This window comes from Arvicola amphibius, chromosome 10 (genome assembly GCF_903992535.2).
Source record: "Arvicola amphibius chromosome 10, mArvAmp1.2, whole genome shotgun sequence".
NCBI lineage: Eukaryota > Metazoa > Chordata > Mammalia > Rodentia > Cricetidae > Arvicola > Arvicola amphibius.
In genome coordinates this window covers 123,166,602-123,192,546 of record NC_052056.1, presented here as the reverse complement: position 1 = coordinate 123,192,546, position 25,945 = coordinate 123,166,602, and the positions used below count along the sequence as shown (strand labels likewise).

General features: G+C 50.7%; 1 protein-coding gene across 3 annotated transcripts in view; it reads right to left on the bottom strand.

The window, feature by feature from the left end:
- Positions 1–20,095: 20,095 nt before the first annotated feature.
- Sez6l (seizure related 6 homolog like) overlaps positions 20,096–25,945 on the bottom strand; it is a 152,339-nt gene continuing 146,489 nt past the window's right edge. For all 3 annotated transcript variants that reach the window (XM_038345407.1, XM_038345408.1, XM_038345409.1), the window contains 2 exons: positions 25,355–25,457; positions 20,096–22,785 (listed from right to left, as the gene is read on the bottom strand). In XM_038345407.1, coding sequence (XP_038201335.1) covers positions 22,756–22,785; positions 25,355–25,457 — 133 coding nt within the window. In that variant the 3' untranslated portion in view covers positions 20,096–22,755. The remainder of the gene's footprint in view (positions 22,786–25,354; positions 25,458–25,945) is intronic.

Below are 25,945 nucleotides of genomic sequence, written 5' to 3'. Positions count from 1 at the left end.
CAGCAAGATGTCTGGGTTTCAGGAAATCTGGGGCCCAGAGCAAGGGAAAACTTCAGCATCATGTCAGAAGCAAAACTGTCAAGGTGCTGACTTATCACAGCCTGGATGGAGCAAGAGACACCTTCCATTGGATGGCCGTCCCTGTAGATGTGTCCCTGACTGGAATCTGCAGCTCCTATAAAAAGTTGCCTGGGGCATGACTCAGCGCACATCCAAAACCGACCACTTCTGCAGTGTAGGGCCAGGCCCTGGAGCACCTCCCTCTTGTTGCAGCTGACATTCAAGAGGCAGGTGTTGTTCTGAGGGAGGAGCCTGGGCCCTATAGCCCACCTTGCCCGGCCCCGAACTGCTTGGCATGCTGCAGGTGGTGCAGAATTTCCTGGTATCTAGAGATAAAGAAGCAATGAAGTCCAAGTAGAAGAGATAGTAAGTCCCCTGGTCACCAGCCACATTCCTAGAGAGGTGAGAGCCTTCGGGCCTTGCAGGGAGTCATCGAGGTCAATGTTCTAAGCTGAACCCCTGGAAATGAATGCCAGGATAGTCTTCTTGCATTTCTCATTGATTAATTTGCTTTCCCACTCCTGGGAGTTTGTTGAGCCCTAGCGAATGGGTGGTTGCCCGAGGGCTATCTCCTTCCCTTTGGTGCGTCTTCTTGCGGCCTCTTGGCTGCGTCTTCACTTTCTTGGGTAGGAAATTTATCAGCTGTCAGTCACTGTCTCACTGATTTGCGGCGGAGTCAGGGTGGTCAGGTCATGACCATGACTGTTACAGACTCACTGGCTGTTGAGTTTGAGGGATTATAGAATCCGGACTCTGTGCCCTGAGTGCAAAGCGGGTTAAGGGACCTTGCTTCCCGTCTCCGTGAGCTGTGTTGTTCAAACGTTTTTCCCCTTTGCGAATACTTCATACGGCAGAAGAACACAAGGAGCTCTAGACCAGAGCAAGCGAATGAATCCCATCTCCACCACCACAGACATGATGCTGGACCAGAGCAAGCAAATGAATCCCATCTCCACCACCACAGACATGACGCTGGACCAGAGCAAGCGAATGAATCCCATCTCCACCACCACTGCCTGTGGGGCCCTAGCATTGACGCTGGGCCTCCGTGTTTCCGTCTGTAACAGTGGGCCCGTTCAGCGGGATGACCTGCCGATCTCTAACATATATCCTGGCTTAGGGAGAACAATCATTTAGTTCGTGCATCCTCATTCTCTTTAAACCACAGACTCTCCTATTAGTGTTTCCCTGACGCCATTCTCCTCCATTCAGGACTGTGCTTGACCACAAGTTTGCAGATGGGAAGAAACTTCACTGTTGCCCAGATCTCAGTCCACCCTGGCCCTCCGGGTGCAGCCGTCACCGTGCCAGGCCGTCTGCACAGGCGTCACAGACAGGGTCACATTTCTCACTAGTCAGCTGAATCTCTGAGCTCCAGATCCTCTCTGACTGACAAGATGGCTCAGTGGGTGAAGGTGATTGCTGTACAGGCCTGATGGACTAAATCCCAGATCCCACGGTAGAAAGAAGAGAGCCGACTCCTGAAAGTAGTTTCTCTGACCTCCACCCGTGCTGTGGTGTGCTCACACTCACACACACACACACCCCAACCTAACACGTTCTCCACCCGTGACTCTGGTGTGCTCACACTCTCTCACACACACACCCAACTAACACGCTTTCCATACTAATAATGACTAATAATATTGTCTGACCTCCACCCGTGCTGTGATGTGTGCTCACACTCACCACACACCACACCCCAACCTAACACGCTCTCCACCCGTGCGTGTGTGCTCACACTCACCACACACACACACCCCAACCTAACACGCTCTCCACCCGTGCTGTGGTGTGCTCATACACACACACACCACACACAAACCCCAACCCTAACATGCTCTCCAACCCGTGCTGTGGTGTGCTTTACACTCACACACATACACCCCCAACCTAAACATGCTCTCCACCCGGCTGTGTGTGCTCACACTCACACACACCCCCCCAACCTAACATGCTCTCCACCCGTGCTGTGGTGTGTTCACACTCACACACCACACACACACCCAACCTAACACGCTTTCCATAATAATAATGATTCATAATAATAGTAAAAATACAGACTGTAAAAACAAAGTAGAGAAGTGGTTGAGGGAGGCATCTGGCGGGCACAGCATGAGCGCACACACATGCACTCAGACACACATACACATACCCCACATATGCACACACACATCACACATGTACACACATACACACACCAGCCGTGAAAGGGGTTGGAGTGGAACGGCGTGTTTGTCTGGAAAGTTGTAGCAGTGCGGTGATGGGCTGAAAGGGCATGGGGGCAGTTATGGAATGGGGAGCATAGAAGGGGCTCGTAGGATCAGGGAAGGACTGTGAGAAACCATGGAACTGCTGAGAAGCACAGAAAGCGCAAACGGGAGCTGGGCAGGGAGTATAGTAGACAGCCGCTGGCAGGAAGTCCCAAATCAGTATCGGTGGGATAAGTGAATCCAGAAGGTTGTGGAGGAATTGGGTCAGCGGACGAACTAGTGGTGGCCTTAGAGGACTTAGAATCACTGGGCCCCTCCTTAATGGCACTTGTCAGAGGGGACCTTCTCAACCTTGGATACACACTACTGTTCCATGATGCTTTGGGACCCCACCGTGCCCCTTGTCACTACGACAATGACATCAGAGACAGACAACCTAAAAGAGGAGCGTTTATTTTGGCTAATGGTTTCAGGAGTTTCTGTCCAAGATGGTTGGCTCCACTGTGTGGGAAATAGAAGAGTGTGTCTGAGGGGCATGTGGAACTCATGTACTCCCCTCTTGGAAGCCAGGAAGGAGGGAGGGAAGAGGAGAGGGGGAAAGAGAAAGAAGATGGGAAGGACCAAAGAAGAAAGAGGAGAGGTGGAAGGGGCCGGGGCAAGAGTCACTCTTCAAAGGCACAGCCCCGGCCACCCATACCCTCCAACTTTGTCCCACCTCCTGATTTCCATCACTTCCAATAATGCTATCAAATAACCAACCCATCACTGAGGAAGGATGAACCCACAAATCCATTCACCTCCGAAGCCAAGCACACGAGCCTTTGATGGGACACTTGGCGTCCAAGCCCTAAAAGCCATCTTGCCTGGGCTCCCCACATCAGCAGACTGCATGCTGAGTCTACACATTTGCTTACTACTGCCTGTGTTCTAGGTTCATTCTGTCACTGAGGTAAAATACTCTGATCAAAAGCAACTCAGTGGGGAGAGCGTTTGTTTGGCATATACTTTCCAGGTCACAGACTGTCAGGCACTGAAGTCAAGGCAGAAACTCAAGCAAAGACATGAAGCACAAACTATGGCAGATGCTCATACATAGCTAGTTTTCTTAAACAGCCCAGGACCACCTGCCTAGGTAATGCTGCTGCCCACAGTGGGCTGGGTCCTCCTGCATTGATTAACATCCAACACACTGCCCCCTAGACATGCACATAGGCCATTTTGATGTGGACGGTCCCTCAATGGAGACTTTATTCCCAGGTGACACTAGGCTATGTTTAGTTGATAGTCAAAGCTAATTAGGACAGCTTGTTTGAGTCATTGGCTCCAAGGGGATAGCTTATGTCCCTTTTGTCCTCCCCTCCAACATCTGCAGAGTCTGGGACAGGACCTGGTGCCAAAGCTCAGACTTGGGAGATTTGTTTGAATCAGTAATTGCATACAGGGCAGCTATAGCAGGGGCAGGTGTGGGTGGCAAGTTCTGGGGAGATCTGCAGAGGTTCTCAATTTTAGAGGGTCCCAGATTCACCAGGGCTGCATTGGAATGAGAGGCCGTGGTTCTGATGCTGACTATTGTCATAGTTTGGCTTTTTTTTTTTTTTGGTTTTTCGAGACAGGGTTTCCCTGTAGTTTCTAGAGCCTGTCCTGGAGCTAGCTCTTGTAGACCAGGCTGGCCTCGAACTCAGAGATCCGCCTGCCTCTGCCTCCCGAGTGCTGGGATTAAAGGCGTGCGCCACCACCGCCCGGCTAGTTTGGCTTTTTATTGCTATGATAAACACCATAACTAAAAACAACGTGCAGAAGAAGGGGTTCATTTGGGTTATGCATCCCAGGTTATAGTCCTCCATGGAGAGGACTGGGGTGGTTGTGCATGTCTTTAATCTCAGCCCTTAGGAGGCAGAGGCAGGTGATCTCTGAGAGTTGGAGGCCAGTCTGTTCTACACAGAGAGGTCAGTCAAGTCCACATAATAAGACACTATCTCAAACAAACAAACAAACAAACAAACAAACAACCTAGGAAGAATCTGGAGACAAGAACTGAAGCAGAGACCACAGAGGAACAGCAATTACTGGCTAGCTCCTGGTAGCTTCCTCCTGGTAGCTTTCTCCCTTTCTCCTGGTAGCTTCCTCTTGGTAGCTTGCTCCTGGTAGCTTTCTCCTGGTAGCTTTCTCCCTTTCTCCTGGTAGCTTCCTCTTGGTAGCTTTCTCCTGGAAGCTTGCTCCCGGTAGCTTGCTCCCGGTAGCTTGCTCCCGGTAGCTTCCTCCCGGTAGCTTGCTCCCGGTAGCTTCCTCCCGGTAGCTTCCTCCCGGTAGCTTCCTCCCGGTAGCTTCCTCCCGGAAGCTTGCTCCTGGTAGCTTTCTCCTGGAAGCTTGCTCCTGGTAGCTTTCTCCTGGAAGCTTGCTCCCGGTAGCTTCCTCCCGGTAGCTTGCTCAGCCTGCTTTCTTAACCAACCCCCCACTACTTGCTTAGGGATGGCCCTACCCGTAACTGGCTGGGTACTGGGTACTAATCAAGAATATTCCCTCAAGCTTGCCCCTAGCCCAGCCCAGACAACTCTAGCTTGTGTCAAGTTGACAAAATCCAGCCAGCATATGTGGGCCCAGAGCCTCCAGGGTAGGACTGGGGTCTATAAGCCATAGCTCAGGTGGTCAGTGCAAAGGTCTTGGGGGTCGCATTGAGAACTGTATGGCTTGTCGTGGGCTTTCCAGTGCCCCCCTTTGGTGTGGACTTCTCCCAGCTTACCTCTGAATTGCTCGGAAACATCCAGGCTTTGAAGCCAGAGGAGTCACACGTGGAGCCTTTTCAAAGCTAAGAAAGGGAGCATTTACCTACCCCCCAGCCATTCCTCTCTACTCTGCCTGGGTCTCCCACTTGCTCACACACTAAGATGCTGCCGTCTTTGGCTCACTGACGCCCATTAGCCAGTGTATCTGCGCTGTGTCAGATGCGAGTCTGCTCAGTTGCGCCAGCTGTGCAGTTAGCTAACTTAACCCAGTAACCAACAACAGCCACAGCTGGGCCCTAAGCAAGTGCTTGGAATGTGAGCACAGCCACCAGGGCAGTCCTGATAGCAGCATGTCAGAGACATGGCTCCCATCCTCCCCTTCCCAGAAGATGGGCGTAGGAAGGAGGAATTTTCCTATTATTTCGTAACTGTCTCCTTTTGATTCTCTACTCTTGCCTCCCCCCACCATCAGCTGTCCCTAAACGCACTTGTTCAGTTGGCCTCAGGAAGTGTGTGCCCACAGTCAATGTTTCCATGGGCACAGAGGGGTGGGTTTGGCAGGGAGAGTGACAGGAGGGCCACATTCTTGCCTCTGATGACTTCCTGAAGTGTAAAACACATGCTGACAGGACAGATGGCCCCGACTCTCCAGTTCTATGGAGAGGCTTTAGGCTCCAGGTCTGTCTCTGATGAAAAAGCTCTGGTGGAAGAGTGGACATGGGATCCAAGCGTGCCTGGAGCTGCTTGCAGGACTGGGACAGTGCCGAGGGTGGAGACGTACGTGGTGACAGTAATATGATGGTGGTGGTGGTGGTGGCAGTGATGTTGTTATTGATGGTGGTGGTGGTAGTGCTGGTGTTAGTGATGGTGGTGGTGGCAGTGGTGGTAGTGATGGTGTTAGGGGTGATGATGGTGTTATTGATGGCGGTGGTGGTAGTGCTGGTGTTAGTGGTAATGATGGTGTTACTAATGGTAGTGGTGGTAGTGATGGTGTTATTGATGGTGGTGGTGGTGGTGGTAGTGATGGTGTTATTGATGGTGGTGATAGTGATGGTGTTATTGATGGTGGTGATGGTAGTGATGGTGTTATTGATGGCGGTGGTGGTAGTGATGGTGTTGATGGTGGTGGTGGTAGTGATGGTGTTATTGATGGCGGTGGTGGTAGTGATGGTGTTATTGATGGTGGTGGTGGTAGTGATGGTGTTATTGATGGCGGTGGTGGTAGTGATGGTGTTATTGATAGTGGTGATGGCAGTGATGTTGTTATTGATGGTGGTGATGGTAGTGATGGTGTTATTGATGGTGGTGGTAGTGATGGTGTTATTGATGGTGGTGGTGGTAGTGATGGTGTTATTGGTGGTGGTGGTGGTAGTGATGGTGTTATTGGTGGTGGTGGTGGTAGTGATGGTGTTATTGATGTTAGTGATGGCGGTGGTGGTGATGTGAGCATGCCCATGCAAATGTGTTGCAGCAGCTAATTCTACCTCTTATTAAAATGCCTTTTAACAACTTTCCAGTATTTCTGCCCATGCCCAAACCACATAGTGCTCCTGTTTTTCTTTCCTCTCTTGCTGGACCACATTCCTCCAAAATCTTTGCTTGGAATATGAGATGCCAAGTGCAGTCATGTTCCCTCATTTGCTCTGCCCAGATTTAGCTCCATTGTCTCCCTAGTGATCTCTCTCACACACACACTCCTTGTGGCCATAGTGACTGTATTCATGAGGACTTCCAGCTGGCACCCTCCCACCCATCCCACATGTTGGGCAGCTGGAGCTTCCTAGGCCACTGGATTTCAAAAGCCAACTTACCACTTGAAGCCCTTGTGTTACATACAGTTTGTATTTTTGTCCCTGAGTCCTGTGTCAATGACAAGGCTGCCAGACCACAGTCCCATTGTGGGAGAGCCTTTAATCTACCCTTGAACAGGTTAAATACACCGAGGAAGACAAGGTCATGGAAGAGTGTTAACGAGGAGGCTACTGCAAGAGGTAATAGCATCCATAAAGGACAGTGATCACTATCCTGGAAAAAAAAGAAACAACTTGAGAAATGCTCAGAATATAAGGTGAACAAGATGCAGTGGTCAGAGGAGGCTGTGGCTTGTTTTTTGAGCTCACGCTGAAGTCTGGTCCTCATTGCTGGGCATTGAGTGATAAAAAGGAATTGTACTATGGCATTCAGGGATGTGGCCTCTAGGAGGTGATTATAATGGGGCAAGGTCATTAGGGTGAGCCTGTGTCATTGATTTCTGGTGGTGTTAGAGGAAGAGGGTGAGAGATCAGACATGCACGGAACCACTGTTTCTTGCCACACAATATTCTGTGCCGTCTTGGGACCCTGCCAGCATGAAGGCCATTAGCAGGTCAGGCCCTCAGACTCTGTGGCTCCTGGCCTGTGTCCCAGAAAAAAGCAAAATGCTTGAAAAAGGGCTTCACTCTGTAGCCCAGGTTAGGCTGGATCTTACTGTTTCCCAGGCTGGCCTCAAGCTCACACCAAGCATCCTACCTCGCCCTCCCGATTCCGCACTTGATATCCAGCCTTTGTAAAGTAGACCCCTTGTAGCTTTTCATAACAGCCACGAGAAGTGGATGAACATAGTGACTGGAAGGGCCGAGGACGGAACCAGTTAATCCCAGTTTCTCTCTTGGGCAGCTGTGGGAGGAATGGGACGGTAGTGCTGGAAACAGACGTGCCATTGACCATTTGTATCTTGGGAAAAGTGAAAGGGCAAAGGCCACAGGTATTTTTGAGGTGTGTGTGTGTGTGTGTGTGTGTGTGTGTGTGTGTGTGTGTGTGCACGCACGCATGAGTGTGTGTAGGTGCACTTGTGAGCATGTAGAGTCAGGAAACAACTTTGGTGTCTTTCCTCAGACACCGGCCACCTATCTCTCACAGATGACTGACTAGTCGTTCACAGCCATTCTCCCGTCTTCCACTCCAGCCAGGATTATAAGTGGATGTCACCACGCCTGGGTTACATGGGTGCTGGGAGTTGAAGTCAGGTCCTCATGCACATGGTAAGCACTTTACCCACAAAGCCATCCTCGGCCAAGACCAGGAAAATTCACCAGCTGTCAAGCTTGGACTTCCTAACAGAAAAACAATTGGAGACTTCACTTTGTTTTAAGCCAGGGTCTCATGGAGTCTGAGCTAGTCTCATCTGCTCCACCCACCTCTGCCTCTTAAGTGCTGGGGTTATGGGCATATTTGTCATGCCTAGCTTTTGTCTATAGATTTTCTCTAAGTATTTTTTCAATGAAGTTTTAAAAAACAGAGTCTTGAGTTGTCTTTAAAATCCCTTCTTGTGATGCGCCAGCCTGGCAGCTGTTAGAAATCCTTCCCTTTCTCTTTGCATTCCTGTCTCGCAGCGGACTCTGAGAACAGGACTATAATGACCTCTGAGCTGGCAGCCCTTTGGCAGCCTGGAGAGGAGGAGGGATAGCAGCAGAGGCCTCTGGGGTGGGGTGGTGCCCAGAGGCACATCGTTACCTGTGTTGCCTTGTCAGAACACGAGCCCTGTAATCAGCAAGTCAGACCCTAACGCCAGGAGCGCTTGCACCCCAGATTCACCTTCTCTACATCTCCTGGGAGATCATTTTGAAAAGGAGGCAGCCCAGCCAGGTTGCTGGGATGGAGAGAGTGTGGTGGGGTCAGACAGGATGTTAGGGTCTGGAAACAAATGGTCTCAAGTCTTTTTTTAAGGCTCCAGCCCCACTCCCACTTTCCCACCTTCCCCCTACCCCATCTCCAGTGCATATCTGAGCTACTGTTTCCCCTTCAAATCAGAAATGTGCTGCAGGGGTAGTTTGGGGCATCTTGATTTGCAATTCCCAGCAGCTCTTCCAGCAAGAGTGCTTTTGGTTTCCATGGAAACCAGCAGTTTTGAAGAGGCGGTGGCAGGTTCAGCGCATAGGAACTGCCACCTGGGAATGCATGTCAGTCTGTTGGCTAGAGTGAATGGCAAAAGGCTGTGTTCTGGGGCTGCCTCTGACACTGTTAACTTGACCTTCTCAAGAAAGAGAAGCGGGATGAAGACAAAGCCCCAACCCCAGCGTTTTGGGGCCTGGGAGCCATCACACACCATAGGTCACTGTTCCAAATGTCTTCAGCTTTGGAGCCAGGGGTAGATCAGGTGTGGGGACTGACACGTGTGCTATTCCTGCGATCATGGAGCCGGGTGTGGAGCTGGCTAGCTCGGGTGTTTTTCCACTGGCTGGCATTTACTAGCCTGAAAGATTTGTTCCTGGTGGGACACATTCTTAGCAGCTCTAGGTGTTTTGTAGCAAATTCCAGGCTGGACTAGTTGCTTCAGGGGTTTGTGGTTTTTACATATTGGCGTGTGTGTGAGAGCGCACATGTTCTTCTCAGCTCTGGAATGCAGCTGGAGATTCCTGGTCGCTCGACACGCATGTGATCTGCCTATAAAAGTGTGCAGGGACAATAACAGACAACACCTGCAGTTGCACAGTTGACCTCGGTCTCCATCCAGTTCCCACCCTAAAACCCACAGTGGCTGCTGGGCAGATCATGCCCTGGCATTCCTCCCTTAAGCAAAATCCACATCTGCTCTGTTTGCCTTGTTTCCTCATTCTTCTTGGGTGTGGGATAACGGCAGGGCAAGGGACTGGCTTGAGGTGGCTCTGGTGGCTAATGATTACCCAAAAGCATTGCACCTCAAGTTAAGCCCACCGAGAGCTAAGACTCCATCACACGGAACCCCCATCAGCTGCAGCTATCAGTGGAAATGTATCAAGAAGATGAGGCAAGATGCATCTCTGTTTCTTTCCAGTTACATGGGATCTCTGGTGCTTCAAAACATGAACAAAAGGCATGGTGGGGAAGGGCAGGAACCAGACAGCACACGCCAATGGTTCTCAGACACAGAGTGTAAGGGTATGACCTGGGCGTTAAGAAAGGGCACTTCCTGCGTTTTGAACTGGTTCTGCATGATTAAATCATTACAGCCATCACGAGACTCTTTCACACTACATAGTTCACGTTAACTTAGAGTTTGCAGTTCTCCTGCCTCAGCTTCCTAGATGCTGGTATTACAGGCCTGTGCCACATAAGCTGGTCAGAATGTGACAACATTTAAAACATCTATATATTTCACACAGTAAAGCAAAATGGAAGGCCACTGGGACTCACATACAGGACTGTGCTTGGACATGGATAGATGACACTTTAATTTTCTTTGTGATTAAAATCTCTGTTGTGGTAAGAATACAGCAGGGCTTTATCCTCTTAAGAGTCACCCACATGTACCAGGCAGGCTCGCAGGTCTATAGGCTACAGCGCTGAGTGCATCTCAGGAAGGGCACAGGGCCTGCTGCTAGACGAAGTGTAGTGTGGGGCAGCGAGTCAGCTGACTCAGTGAGCAAAGGTGCCTGCTGCCCCGCCTCATGGCCAGAGTGATCTCTGCAACCCATCAAGTGTGAGGCAAGAACAGACTGTTGTAACCTGTCCTTTGACCTTCACACAGACAAACACACACACATACAAATAACAGCACAGCCAGCTCAAGTTGAAGTTCATATTTAGAATATTTTTAAAAATTCATTTTAAACTTTATAAAAATTGTGAATCAAAACAAACACACACTGAAATTAACCTGATCTAAAGACATGCAACTCCATGAACCCCTCTATAGTTAGAGATGGCATTCAGGATGAACTGTTGGACATCCCACGGCCTTTAATACTCTCACTATAGAATATATCCTTATACACTTACCCACTACCAAAAGTGAAAAATCCACAACAGAGTTAGAGCTGGACAATTGGCTCTGCATCCGCTTTCATGACTCATGTCCATTGCCTGTATTCAGTCCATCCTCAAGCCTGTAGTCAGCCTTTCTCTGTATGCTCTACTGCAGCCTGCATGCTCTACAGCGGTCTGTATGCTCTACTGCGGTCTGTATGCTCTACTGCAGTCTGCATGCTGTACTGCAGTCTGCATGCTCTACTGTAGTCTGCATGCTCTACTGTAGTCTGCATGCTCTACTGCAGTCTCTACTGCCATTTTCTACTACGGTCTGTATTCTCTACTGCAGTCTGCATGCTCTACTGTAGTCTGCATGTTCTACTGCAGTCTGCATGCTCTACTGCAGCCTGTATGCTCTACTGCAGCCTGCATGCTCTACTACAGTCTAGACGTATGCTCTACTGCAGTCTCTACTGCCATTTTCTACTGCGGTCTGTATGCTCTACTGCAGTCTGCATGCTCTACTGTAGTCTGCATGTTCTACTGCAGTCTGCATGCTACACTGCAGCCTGTATGCTCTACTGTAGTCTGCATACTCTACTACAGCCTGTATGCTCTACTGCAGCCTGCATGCTCTACTGCCATCTGTATGCTCTACAGAAGCCTGTATGCTCTACTACAGCCTGCATGCTCTACTGCAGTCTGCATGCTCTACTGCAGTCTGCATGCTCTACTGTAGTCTGCATGCTCTACTGTAGTCTGCATGTTCTACTGTAGTCTGCATGCTCTACTGCAGCCTGTATGCTCTACTGCAGCCTGCATGCTCTACTATAGTCTAGACGTATGCTCTACTGCAGTCTCTACTGCCATTTTCTACTGCAGTCTGTATGCTCTACTGCAGTCTGCATGCTCTACTGCAGTCTGCATGCTCTACTGCATTCTGTATGCTACACTGCAGCCTGTATGCTCTACTGTAGTCTGCATGCTCTACTACAGCCTGTATGCTCTACTGCAGCCTGCATGCTCTACTGCAGTCTGTATGCTACACTAACCCACATATACATTCGCTTACAAGCATACTTGTATTCTTGTCTAGATCCCACATATGAGAGAGAACAGGTGGTTTGTTTATTTCTGACATTGTGTGACCTCACTTAATAGTATACATGATAAGCCAATCCATTTCCTTGCAAATTTTGTTATTTCATTTTTCTTTAGGGATGAATACTATTCCGTTTTATGCATTTACAACAAAGTTTCATTATTCATTTATTTGTTGACAACTCGGTTGGTTCAAATTCTGTTCCAGTAATAGAGCAGCAATGAACAAGGGTGCAAATATCTCTATGAGGGTGTGGGGTGCTCTGGGTGCACCCCAGGAGTGAAATAGCTAGGCCATATCATAGTTCTATTTTTAATTTTTTTGATTAACCTTTAAATTGATTTCCACAATCCCTTTCTTAAGGATTCCTCTCTCTCCACATCCTTCCTGGTGTGTTCTGGGTTTATTGGTGACAGTCACACTGACTAGGTGGAGAGTTTTCCAGTAGTAACATTGTTTTTAGTACTAGTATGTTTCAAGTTCCATCTTTCCCCACTGGCTCAGCTTAAGCCATGGCACACATCTGAGCCAATGGTGAAATCTCTGTCTAAACAGTGGTCAGGGACTCCAGAGCCATGGCCAGGCACTGCAGAGTCATGGCCATGTGCTCTCAAACCGTGGCCAGATACCCTAGAACCATGGCCAGGTATCCCTGAATCGTGAGCAGGTGCTTCAGAACCATGGCTTGGCACCCCAGAGTTAAAGGTACATGGAAGATTTGCATAGTTTTTGATTAATTTTTAAAAATCATTGTGTATCTTTTCTTTTCATTGTTTTTTTCTGGGAAGAGGAGAGACAGTCTTAGGAAAATGTGGCCCAGAGAATCTGAAAGGAAGTTTCCCCATGTGGCAGGCCTGGTGCTTTGATTCCCACTCTGCCCCTCTTAGGAAATCTCAGAGTTGGGTTTTCCCATGGATTGAACACAGGCACACGGCTCTAGACTGAGCCAACCCCCAACTCCCTTTCTGCCCCCACCCCCTTTTGAGAGAGGTCTAGCAGTGAGGTTAAACATCTTTGTGGACTAGAAGTTGAGTCTCTGAGTAAAACATCATAGGATCCAGGAGTCCATGGCAACCGTGCAAGTCTGCGTCTGCCATCTCTAACTACATTTGTCTCTGTCTTTCCGTGGCTATCTTTATCGCTGTCTCTCTGTCTCATCTCTGTCTGTCGTTCTATATCTACCTCTCTCTACATAATATATATTCAATCTATAACCTGGGCCTGCTTCTTGAGCAAGGGAGAGATAACAATGACCTTGGTTTCTTTTTTTTTCTGCCAAGAGTGAAGGGCAGCCTGCCACTTCTCCAGACAGAATTCTGCTTCAATTGGGATAGAATCCATTTCATCAGATGTCATTATCCACAGAAAACAGCCAGCACCCCGCAGGGAAAGTGTAGAGACGGATGGTGTATAAGTCAGGGTTCTCTAGAGGAACAGAACTGATAGCGCGCATGCGTGTGTGTGCACGCGCAACACACACACACACACCACACACACACACACACACAGTAGGGGTTGGGGTGGGAATTTATTAGAATGGCTTACAGGCTGCGGACCAGCTAGTCCAACAATACCTGTCTATCTACCAATGGACAGTCTAAGACTCTAATAGCTGTGCAGTCCACGAGGATAGACGTCTCAGCCGACTTTAGTATATGTTAGAATCCTGAAGAAGTGGGCTCTAACGCCGTTAGCAGCAGGACTAAGCCGAGGTGAGCAGGAAAGGGCAGGCGCTCCCTTCTTCCGTCCTTTGATGTGGGCTGCCACCAGATGGTGTGGCCCCGATTAAGGGTGGCTCTTTCAACCTCAGATTGTCTGTTTAGGGTTGATCTTCCCACTTCAAATGATCCAATCAAGACAATCCCTCAGAGCTGTGCCCAGGTACTTGGTTTTAGTTAATTCCAGAAGTAGTCACATTGTGACCTGTCTTCAAGTGTGGAGGGTGGGATGAGGAAGCTTGGTGTGAAAGCCCTTTCTGGGATCCAGGCCCCTGCTGGCATTGCCTGGGGCATCATGGGGCTGGTCTTAGGCTTTGGTTCTAGCAGATCCAAGCTAGGCTCGTAGCTTGTCACCTCCCTTCTGTAGATGAGTCTTAATGTCACAGAGACAGAGGTGGTAAACTCTAGGGTACCATGCAACACCCTCTACTGGCTCGGTTCCTGGAGCCCCCTAGTCACAGTGTCCCAGGGTGGAGTTTGCATGAAGCCACTTGGGGTAGACAAACAGGCTCCGCGCCTCTGATATACTGGAGTGGGAGCTGTTCCCCCAGCAAGAGCAGGACCCAGGGAGCTCCAGAGGTCAGACCCACTCCCACAAGTGTGACTTAAGACCGTGCTGGTACAGATCCCATTTCTCTGCCCACAGGTCCCTCTGTGACACCTTGAGTCTCTGTCTAGCCCCAGTCTAGGTTCCTGGCTGCTGGGTCAGGAAACTAAATTGTGTCCATTTCCAGGGGAGCAGGGGCATCTTGGATACTAGGACTATGGTTGTGACCACAGGGGTCTCCTGAGGAGCCTCTTCCTTAACCTAAGAGCAGTTAGGTTAGATGGGAGGAAGCAGGTCCACCCTGCCAGACCCGAGACAGCACCAGCACCAGCCTGGCTGGTTCTGCGTGCTCAGCCCCTTGCCACCCAACACACGTCACCTTGTCCCGTAACCATTAACTGCAGTTACTGAGCACACCCAGTCCAGATTCACTGTGACACTCTCTGGTGACACAGAAGTGTGAACACGGAGCCGCAAGAAGCCTTGTGAGTGGGCTGCTTGTCCCTGCCTTGGCTGGATGGCTTTTGTAAGTAGTGAGGATGTTCAGGAGCCAGAACGTGAGATGTAGTAGTGGCAGCCACCAACCTCTCGACCCGTACCACCCCTTGCTTAGAGCCTGCCCCTCACCTGCAGCACCTCTCACTTGCAGCAGCCACGTGACCACCCTGGGGGACTCCTAGGGCTGGTCCTGTCCTATCCTCAGTTTCTCATGGACACCTGTGCACTCGTTCAGTTCAGAGTCTCTCTGTATTCTCCCATACTCTCTCTCCCCTCTCACCCCCCTCTGGCAGGGTCTTGCTGTTAAGCTCATGATACCCTTCAGTTTCCCACAATCCTCCTGTTTCCACCTCCCACATCCAGGGGTTCATTTTCTTTCCTCTTCCCAGTCACACATAGCCCAGGTTGGACTCAGCAATAACACATTCCACATCAACTACAACCATTACCCCCTGTGCCTTGTGGCCTTAGGAACATGCAGGGAGTCCTGTGAGAAGAAGGACCCATTGCAGGCCATTGGGTACCTGCCAGCGCAGCAGGGCACCGAGTCTGGGCTCTGCCTTAGCCTGGCCATGTCCCTCCCTGCTGGGCTGTCCTCTCCATTGGTTTTTCTGCAATCTCCTTTGCACACTGAAGCTCCTTGACCTCAGCTGGTGAGAGCCTTCAGCCGCCAGCAGAGGCTGGTATTGTGTAGCCATACCTGCTGTAATTTAGAAAAAGCGGCACAAGAGAGAAAGATGCCATTCGACAGAGCTCAGGTGGAGGGTTTGTCTCCTTGGGGAAAAGTGAATGGGAAAGCGGGGAGGGGAAAAGGAGAGACTGGCCTTTGGTGATAAGGGAAGAGGAGACAGATGGAGACAGAAATAGGGAGGGATGGAGGTGGGCAGGCCCATTTTAAAAGGGAACATAGTGAGTGTGCAGAGGAGGTGCTCTTAGCGGCTGGCACTGAGGACGTATCGCGTCAGGACCCCACGGCTAGGCCAGTGCAGATGCCTGAATGCTAACATTCTTTTTATCACAAAGAGGTGAGGAGTTAGAAAGGGGTAGAAGGTGAGGCAGAGATGAGGACGCCCTGTTCTCAAGACTACTTCTTCCTGACCTGGGGGTGTCATTCATCTTTGGGGGGACCTGGGAAAGCTGGGGTGCTGGCGTATCTGGCTGTTTCACTTCACTGTCCGGGCTCTGTGGAACCATCAGGCATTGCTTGGACCTGGCAAAATGCTGTTTGAGGCGGATCCAAGTCGACTCCCTAGGGCTTAAAGCGCCTGATCCTTTCCTGGACGTGTCTGATGGTCTTGTGCCTCCAGCTCTGTGGCAGCTGGTAGTCCTGCAACAATAGCTGGTCAGGAATGGCCAGTGGGTCTCCAAAACATCCCAGTGGGCCAAGGAGGCATAAACAATGATCCAGTTCCCAGGAACGAGGCAGAGAAGATCCAAGGGTCTGCAATTCCTGGCATCCCAGGAATTCAGAGAGGGTCAGTGTCGAGACAGCACAGGCTGGCCAGTGGGTTGTCATGCAGAGGGCAGGGGCCAAGGGCTCTGAGCTCAAAAAAGACACAGTCACCTGGTACCAGGACTTTGAGAAAAGCCAGAAGGCGAGGAGAGGACTGCTCAAGAAAGGAAGCCTCACATCCAGAGGGAATGGTCAGAGGCGGTAGTCCCACCAGAGATCCAATTGCCAGTATTGAATGGAAGGAAAAGCCCCCAGTGAACAAGAAAGCATATTTGTTGCAGGTGGAAAAGAGCAGATCTGTTGAAGGTGGAGCAGGAGGTGGGGTCCCAGCATGAAGTGATTGCCTTTCAGTGAGCTCTGCCACTGAGCAAACATGCCACGTGCTGCAGAGATCAGGATCACTGGCAGAATGTTGCAAAGGTCTTGTGAAATATCAGGATATAGAGTGCCAGGAAGCAGTTATTTGGTAGGCTTATTCCCACAAGTAAGACAGAATGAGATCCAATGGCTTTTTATCAAACAAGGGTCTCGAGAAAGGCACTAGTTGCAGGCACTAGGGCAGGGTCAAGAAATGAGACTGGCATCGGCCCTCCCAGGGGGGTCTCATGCAAAGGGCAGAGGTCAAGGGCTTTGAGCCCGAAAGGAGCCATGATTGCCTGGTACCAGGGCTTATCGAAACCAAAAGTCTAGAAATCACACTCGAGAGGACTAGATGAATCCTCACTCTTGTGAACTAGCCAAGGGTGGGGAAGGGGAGGGGCTTACCGATCATGTCATGTTGGATGAAGGGAACTCAGCCATCCAGAGAAGTGAGGGTGTCGTATGTAGACCAGGTTCTAGGATATGGCGTGCCCTTAAACTGCCTGCAGCAGGAGGAAAGTGCCAGAAGGCCTTCCCACGCCAGGGAACCAATGTTGTAATGTGTGGTGTGAGAGAGAAAGACACCTTGCGACAGCGTTCAGGTGGAGGGTTTTGTTTTGTGTTTGTTTTTGTTTTTTTATTGGGGGGTTTCCAAAAACAGTGGATGGAAAAGGGGGAGAGGAGGAGGGGGAGACCTGTTTCTGGGGCAGGAGAAAAGAGGGTAGGAAGGAGAGGGGGAGAAGGAAAAGAGGGAGAATGGGGGAGAGGGAGAGACTGGAGCGAGGGAGGGAGGAGAGGTGGGCAGGGCCCTTTTAAAAAGGGAACGGAGGTGAATGTGCACAGGAGGTGCTCTCAGTGGCTGCAGATGAGGACACCACATGCCCAAGGTCAGGCCGGTGCAGATGACACATGCCCAGGTCAGGCTAGTGCAAGATGACACATGCCCAAGGTCAGGCCGGTGCAGATTGACCACATGCCCAAGGTCAGGCCGGTTGCAGATGACACATGCCCAAGGTCAGGCCGTGGCAGATGACCACATGCCCAAGGTCAGGCCCGGTTGCAGATGACACATGCCAAGGTCAGGCCGGTGCAGATGACACCATGCCAAGGTCAGGCCGGTGCAGACGCCTGACTATAAACAGTTCCCACGGCTTGGCCTGGCACCATGTGTGTGCCAGCTCCAGACACTTCATGGAATGAGACTTCCTGACATGCCTGCTTGGACACTGTGCTTGCTTGACATATGTCAATCTGACAACACGAACTAGAGTTATCTGAGAGGAAGGAACCTTAATTGAGACAATGCCTTCCTAAGATCCAGCTGTAGGGCATTTTTTTAGTGATTTATGGGGGTGGGGGGCAGCCCACTGTGGGTGGTCCTGGGTTCTATATAAGAAAGTGGGCTGAGCAAGCCAGTAAGCAGCACTCCTCCCTGGCCTCTGCATCAGCTCCTGCCTTCAGGTTCCTGCCCTGCTGGGTTCCTGTCCTGACTTCCTTTGGTGATGAACAGCAATGTGGAAGTGTAAGCCAGATAACCCTTTCCTCCCCAACTGCGCTTGGTCATGGTGTTTTCACTGCAGCAGTAGTAACCGTGCCTAACACACACACACACACACACACGTGTGTAGGGCAGGTCTGTGACAATATCTGGATAGTGAGGCTTGCCCACACACTCCTTCCTCCTGTGAAGACGTGTGAGTGACTCATCTGTCACTCCAGCACTTAGGATGCTGAGGCAGGAGTGCCTTCTGTCCTCCCTGTGCTCAGGCTCTGGGTGGACTCCTGTGAACAGTGTTCCCGTCCTCCCCATGCTCAGGCTCTGGTGGACTCTTGTGAACAGTGCTCCCGTCCTCCCCATGCTCAGGCTCTGATGGACTCTTTTGAACAGTGCTCCCTCCTCCCTGTGCTCAGACTCTGGTTGGACTCTTGTGAACAGTGCTCCCGTCCTCCCCCGTGCTCAGGTTCTGGTGGACTCTTATGAACAGTGCTCCTGTCCTCCCACGTGCTCAGGTTCTGGTGGACTCTTGTGAACAGTGCTCCTGTCCTCCCCGTGTCCAGGCTCCCTAGGGCCCCCCTCTGTGCTATCGCTGCCAGAAAGCTCCTGCGATGCTGGCTCATGCTGTGCCCTCAGATCTTTGCTCATGTGGAGGAGCGCAGCCTCTCCCTTGCCCACTGTGTTCTTACTTCTGTTGCTGCCTTGCAGTTGCTTCACACAGGGACTGCTGTGCTCCAAAGCATCTGACTGGGTTAGAGTAGGAGCAAGGGGATGGACTTGGAGCCGCCGTCCGTCTGCCTCTTCAGGAAACCGGGTGCTCACTCTCCCTAGACTGCTGTCTGCCCCACCCTTCAGCTCTAGAGAGCCTTGCTGTGTAGAGTGTAGGGGAGCATGCCCAGCCACTGAGGCAGATTGGGAACTGCAGCAGAACTGATGTGAATGGAACCAACCACAATTCACAGTCTGAGGGCTGCATTCCCTGTGACTCATGGCTGAGACCCCTGTCTCAAGAAGGGAACAGACAACACACACACAGACTTTGCTGATAGAGGAACAAACAACATCTCTTTATTCATGTTTACTGAGGAAGTCTACTAGTTCAGATACATGAACTGAAAACTTTGTAATCTTTGGAAACTTTTGTTTGGTTTTGTTTCTTGAGATACAGTCTTTACTAGTAGCTCAGGACAGACTTGAGTTAATAATCCTGCCCTCTGTCTCCCTCTGCTGGAATCCAGAAACATGTCTCCCCCCCCCTCCTCCATTTTTTCCCACCTTTAGAAACGATCTGGAATCTTCTTTTGAAAAACACATTTGAAAATTATCTAGTATTCAAATACATTATTACAGGAACGGAAACGTGTGTATCTTCATGGATGGCTTTGACTCTTTTGATCTATTGAATAAAAAAATATTGAATTACACTTATTTTGGTGTGCTTGTTTGCTAGTGTGTGGGACACACACCATTGCACGAGGAGGTCAGAGGAGAGCTAGGAGTTGGCTTTCTCCAACCATGTGGGTCCCAGGATCACACTCAAATCATTCAGGCTTGGTGGCAAACACTTTACCACATAGCCACATCACTGGGCCCTGATCCATTAACTCTGCTTTCTCCCTTCTGGTACCCAGAGGCAGGGAGTGTGGAATAGGGTAGTCTGTTGCAGAGCCATAGGCGTGATGCTATCCCTACCCTGGGGCCTCTAGGACTGATGGAAGATCATGCCTGAGTCTTGGGGGTCTACTGGAATGGATTTTCTTGGGACCAGTGCCCTTCCCCTCCTCTTCCTTCTGCCCCTCCCTCCTTCCCTCTCTCTACTCCCCTCAGCTATGAAAAGACTGCATAAAAAGGGCCACTTCAAGCCAGAAAAAGACCTCCCCACAGAACAGGAGATGAACAAGCATACTGATGTTGAACCTGCAGTCTCCCACAGCTCTGAGAGGCGGGTCTCTTTTGTCGAGACTGCCTGAGGACTGAAGTCCTGGCTGTGTTGGTAGCAATCCCCTCAGATAGGTCTTGCTCTAAACATCCCTTAAACATGGCCTGTGGGCATGAAGAGAGGGTAAACTCTTGCCTCAGCATCTGAAGTACCTCACCCCTATCCTCAGAAGCTGGAAACATGGCCCTTGGTGTCACCCTGGAGCCTTGGGAACAAAATCACATCCACCACTCTTTTATATCTGTTTTATTAGCAGCAATATATACAAAGTGGAGAAATGACTTCATTTTTCTAGCTTAGAAGTTTTCTTTTTTATTATTCTGTTTGATGATAAATGAAAAAGCAAGCATCCAAGAAGACGCCTACCTCTGCGGGTGCTGAGTGGCCGCACAGGACCGGACGTGGAGTACGTCTCACTGGGTCTCATCAGACGCAGAAAGGGCATGTCCATAAGGAGAGGTCGTTTTGCCTACGGTCTCTGAAGCTATCCATGGTTCGTCGGAGTCCCCGTGGTTGCTGCCATTCTGGCTGTAACCCTTCTCTTTCTCCAGGGCTGTGTGTGGGTTTCCAGAGTTGTCTCCTGAGGTTTGTGAATTCTCCAAAGAGCCGGTATCAAAGGCTCGGGGTGGGATCACTTGAAAGATGGCCCCCAGACAGAGTTATCCTGGCAAAGTGAGTTTACCACAAAGGAAGCTGGGGGGGGGGCGGGGAAATGAGCTCCCGGCAGAAGAGGGAGGGGGCTCTGCACATGAAAGCACACGTAGCGCTGACAGGTGCAGCCTGCGTCCTCAGCATGAAGGATGCCCACATTCGGGAAGCCTGCGTCTTGTAAACGTGTTTCCCCACTGACGTCAGAACAGGTTACTGCTTGTGGGGAGGGCTAACGAGTGTATCCAGTTCAAAAATATTTACTCCTCATGGTTTCAAATTTCCTTCTTGTAAAAACAGACAGGGATGGCCATGACGAGATACCTTTTTATATTCGGCACTGGTAGCATCATGGTTTTTTTTTTTTGGTTTTTTTTTTTTTTTTTTTTGTTTTTGTTTTTTTTTTTGTTTTTTGCTTCAAACCTTTACATGTTACAAATACATAGTCAGGTATTTAAAAAAAAATAGACACCAACATGTCCTTTCAACCATTGTGAGTGCGCATGATTCCCCTCTAGGCTAGAGCACATTTTAAACCATGATTACAGAGACTGTACCACCAAGACAGAACTAAGACATTGGGTATTCTGCAAAAAAAAAAGAAGAAATCAACTTTTTTTTTTCTTATCCACTCCAGTAGCTAAGAAACGTCCCGGGCATGACCTGGTCAGCTTTGGGGAGCAGGTTAGAAGGGCCTCACACATGGTCAGACCTGATAGAAGTCAAGTGCTTCGTGTCCACAGGGCCATAGAGTACACGACAATGAAACAGCAAGGACAGAGTTCCTAGGTGACCCAGGGCTGGGGATGGAAGCATCTCAAATAGGTTCTGCCTCTGGGAGAAAGGGTCCACATTATTCATAGGTGGGGTCTTTCCCAAAGAATCCCTGCTCCATAGAGCCTGCATGATTTCTCCTCTGGTTCCACTGTGGCCAGAAACCCCCAGCCACAGCGGTCAGGCATTCACTGCAGGGGGCTTTCCTGAAGGAAGGTGAGCCCCCTCCTGGTCAACACGTGGTTCGCACATGATCACTGCTTCTCATACCTCCTGTTCCCCCAGCACCCCACCCCTACACTTTTCTTCATGACTGTACTTAGAAAACCAACTTCTGGAGAGCCACGGCCTCTGGCTGCCCTGGACTGGGGTTCCGAGGACCCTGATAGGGAGGGCCTGTTATTGGAAACACTGTCTTTACTGAGGTTCAAGCTGGGTCTTGGGCCTTGTTCTCCTGTGGTTTCCACCCTGCTCTGTACACGCGGCATCTGTTGGGGCCCTGATGCCGTTCCCTGACTCAGAGCCTCAGAGGCCAGGGAGGACCTTCTAACTCAGCACCTTCCCTGCCAAGGGGCATGTGAGAACAAGGGAAGCTGGAGGTAACATCTTAGGTACTTAAGTCCCACCTAGGGCAAAGGTTCAGACTTTCTACAACCCCAGGTGAGAGTCAGAGCTGATCTCTGGTTTTCAGGTCAGGGCACCCCATAGCAGATCCTGTGACTCTGTAGTCCAAGCTGCCAGTGGCTTCATGACCTTAGCCTCAGGGAGACCCTGCCAGCAGAAGTGGGTTCCAGTACACAGCTCACCTGGCATCCATCCCTCTTTGGAGTCCCCCTCCCCAAGATCCCTGTGCCTCCTCCCTGACAGTCCTCCTTGGTGCTTATCCCTTTTAAAGAAAGAGGGCCGTTTTCTCACCTGACCAGTGTTGCTTGAGCCAGAGAATACTTAGCAAATCTTTGCTGCTTTGGGAGGGCCGTTGGAGGGAGAGGGTGGGCCCAACATTTCAAACACTTTTAAAATCGAAGAAGAGGACATGGGTTTTGTTTTGGAGGAGAAATAACTGGGCTTAAGTACTCAGGCTTAAATTCCTCCAAGGCAAGCCCTGCAAGAGGACATTCCGACAACCCTGGGGCTCCTGTTTGTACCAAGTAAGCCATGGCCTGCTGCTGAAGACCATACAGGGGGGTGCAGCCCAAGTGAGGCACTGCTGATCCAACCGGACTGGCTCGCCGCTGGGCTGTTACCTGCTGATGTTTGCCTTGGTAATGGAGGCTGTCGCGTGACCTTGGCTGCAGCCCCCAGTTGTACCAAATTCACCGATTTCAATTCCTTCAATTTAAATAGAGTAAATAGTGCGGAGAAACAGTGAATCTTTGAATCAAAAGTGTAGAGGAGAAGGATGGCTGCTGCGGTGGCTGCAGCCCAGTGCCACGAGGTCTCTGATGGATGTCCGAGGAGGTCCCGACGGTCCGTGTCTGCATGTCCACCTCTCAAGTCCCCCTTTCCAGGGCAACTTCTGTTAGATGGAAACTTCATACTCTCTCGTTTCCTGCGGGACAGAGTGGCACAGATGAGTCAAATCCTCAGTGGCAGAGTAACAGCCCGAGTCGTCCAGGGAATCCCTCCTGTGTCCCTGGCCGTGACCTGGTGGCCCTGCACTGTAGGTCTGTTCTGCTCTGTCCATGTGTGTGTGTGTGCATGTATGTGTGTGTGCATGTATGTGTGTGTGCACGTGTATGTGTGTGCGTGCGTGTGCATGTATGTGTGCATGTGTCTGACTTCTCACCAACACTGTGACCACACAGGTGAAAAGGACAAGCACAGAGCCCACAAGAGCTGGTCCTCTAGGAGTCCCGCCCCCTGATGCTAGCACCTCCCACTTCACCAGGCAGACTACGGAATGTGGAACCCCTCCCTCTCCCCATATCAACATGAATCCATCCTTTGAATGTTGTCTCCACCAGTGTGGCTGGTTGCCTTTCTCCACTGCTCCCTGAGCCAGTCCTAGGGGTGAGGGCCAGGAGCCAATGGGATCACAGCTTCCACCCTGGAAGTGACACTCTCACTTCCTGTGAGGCTAACGCAGCTATGGGGGTTACATCAACCCTTCCTGGCAGATGGGAAGTATCACGGGCAGAGTGTAAGATGGGCTCCCATGGCCCAGGCAGGCTGAATGGGGGAATTCCAGAGGCATCAAGACAGACATGAAGGCAGCCAAGACCGGATGACTGGTCAGAGGTGACAGGACGGTCAAGCCAACTCTGGCTCATTTCCAAGCTCGTTCATTTTTGTTGACAAACTTGCTTTTTCCAGTTACTATCCACAAGCCTCCCTGTCCAAGTGCCGTAAGCAACCATGGGAGCCAGGGTGGTGTGCATCATTCCCTGGCCAAGTCTTGGTGAACCTGTGGCTATGGCTTGTGAGCCCCAACGCAGTGTTTATATAGGAGCTATTCCATACAGGAGGTCAAAGGGGGAGGAATGGGGCCAGGTCAGTATGGTCAAGGGAGAATTACATGTCAAGACACGGTGACCTGAAGGCAGCGCTGTCACCAAACCCCAAGCCTGGCGGCTCCCCGTGTGCACACCTGGACCATTTCACATGTCCGATCTGCATTTCCCGCGGCCACCACCTAACGTTTACACACACCCACATCTCAGCTTTACTTCTTCAAAAGTGTTTCAGGGGTCCTTTCAAGGGTCCCCATCATGCGGTCACAGAAACTGGTTAGCTTGTCATGGTCTTTCAGAATGGCAATTAATCATAATCAGACATGTTTGATTGAGGCAGGAGAGCACAAGGGTTCAGGATGTCAAGTCAAGCTGGCCTCCTTCCTCCTGGCTGGGTACAGTCTTGTCCAAGTCATTTTGAGCTCTCATCCTCATGAGTCACAGGGTAGCGTCTGAGGATCACATGCCTGTCATGTGATACATCACACACCAGTGTTGGTGCAGGCCTGTGTGCTCTGCCAGGCTTTGGGGCTTACTGGAGTGAGAGATCATACCTGTAGCCAGTTTTACAACCACAGCTATGATTCCTGGAGATACTAGTAGGTTCTGCACGAGCTGATGAGCCCATTGCCTAGTGTGGACGTAGTCACCCACCATAGCACACGGGAGCCAGCAGCTAGGCTGTGGTGCCTGTGGTGCACAAGTCCGTCACATGCAGGTGCGCCTGCCCAGTGCCCAAGAGGACAGGGGAACTCCTGCCGTTGCCTGAACATCGCACCCTGGGTTTACACTGCTCGCCCTACTCATACAAGTGGACTTAAAACGCAAGTCACGGGCAGTGGCGGTGCACGCCTTTGATCCCAGCACTTGGGAAGCAGAGGCAGGCGGATCTCTGTGAGTTCGAAGCCAATCTGGTCTACAGAGAGAGTTCCAGGACAGGCTCCAAAAAGCTGCAGTGAAACCCTGTCTCGAAAAACCAAAAAAGTCTGACTTTCAACTTTTTAAAATATCATCCACACATAAAAAAAACCCCCGCAGGTCATGAGAGGCTGCAGCACTCCCTACATATCTAGTTACATATCACTCCTGAGGGAGTGATCTAGGGCCATCCAGGTTCATAGGAGAGTGCTCTGTGAGGTTTTCCTGACAGGGAGGTCAGCGAACACTTTTTTTAAAAAAAGATTTATTTATTTATTTATTTATTTATTTATTTATTTATCATTCTGCCTCCATGTATGCCCGCATGCCAGAAGAGGACACGAGATCTCATTACAGATGGTTGTGAGCCCACCATGTGGTTGCTGGGAATTGAACTCAGGACCTCTGGAAGAGCAGCCAGTGCTCTTAACCACTGAGCCATCTCTCCAGCCCCAGCGAACACTTTTTAAAAGTTGTTTTTATTGAGCTATACACCCCCCCCCACCAGGGAACACTTTCTCAGGTCATATGCCTGTCTCTGAGGCATCAGCTGTCCCACAGGAGCCTGCACTGCAAGGTGCAGAATGGTCCATTCTGCTTTGAGATGCAGAAACTGTCTCCGATGCCCCAGCTTGGCTCTAATCACTGGTGAACAGAGCTGGCTTCTCTGCTAAGTATGGGGGTCCCTCTGCGGGCAGTGCTGTGTTCAAGGGGGGGCCCTCCAGGAAAGCATTAAGTAACACCACTTACCCCAGTCTCATAGATGGGGTTGTCAAACTCAGTTTCCACGGTGATCTGGCTGTAGGGGTGGGAATACATGAGGGGCAGGCGGAGGCTGGAGTACTGTCGGCACCTGCAGGGGAGACAGCGGAGCTTGAGCATCCCTGCCCTGCTGTGCCCAAGGCTCTACACGAGTCTCTGCGAAGGGGAAGGAGTACGTGGACACAGCGCTGAGCAGGTGGGTGTCCTCACCCTGACTCCTCACCCCACAGGGCTGGAGCAAACCAGTCTTGACACCTTTCTCCCTGGAAGGAGGAGCCCAAATTGCTTTGACTTGTGAAGTAATTCCTGTGTCTCTTTACTCTCACCTGCCTCCCTGGACCACACCTTACTACGCGCGCGGCAGAGTGCGGGGATGGGGTCTATAGGGCTCTCACTCGTTCTCTGCCTGCTCACCTCCCAGTTCACATCACTTCATAGTTTGTTCAAAAGTGCTACTCATTGCAGCCGTTCCAACCCACTTTACCCAAACACACAACGCCTGCCCCAGAGCCTTGGCTCTCCCTTCCAGGCTTTCTTCTGTTTGTCAACGATCTGGTAGTTGCTTTCCTTCTGTGCTTT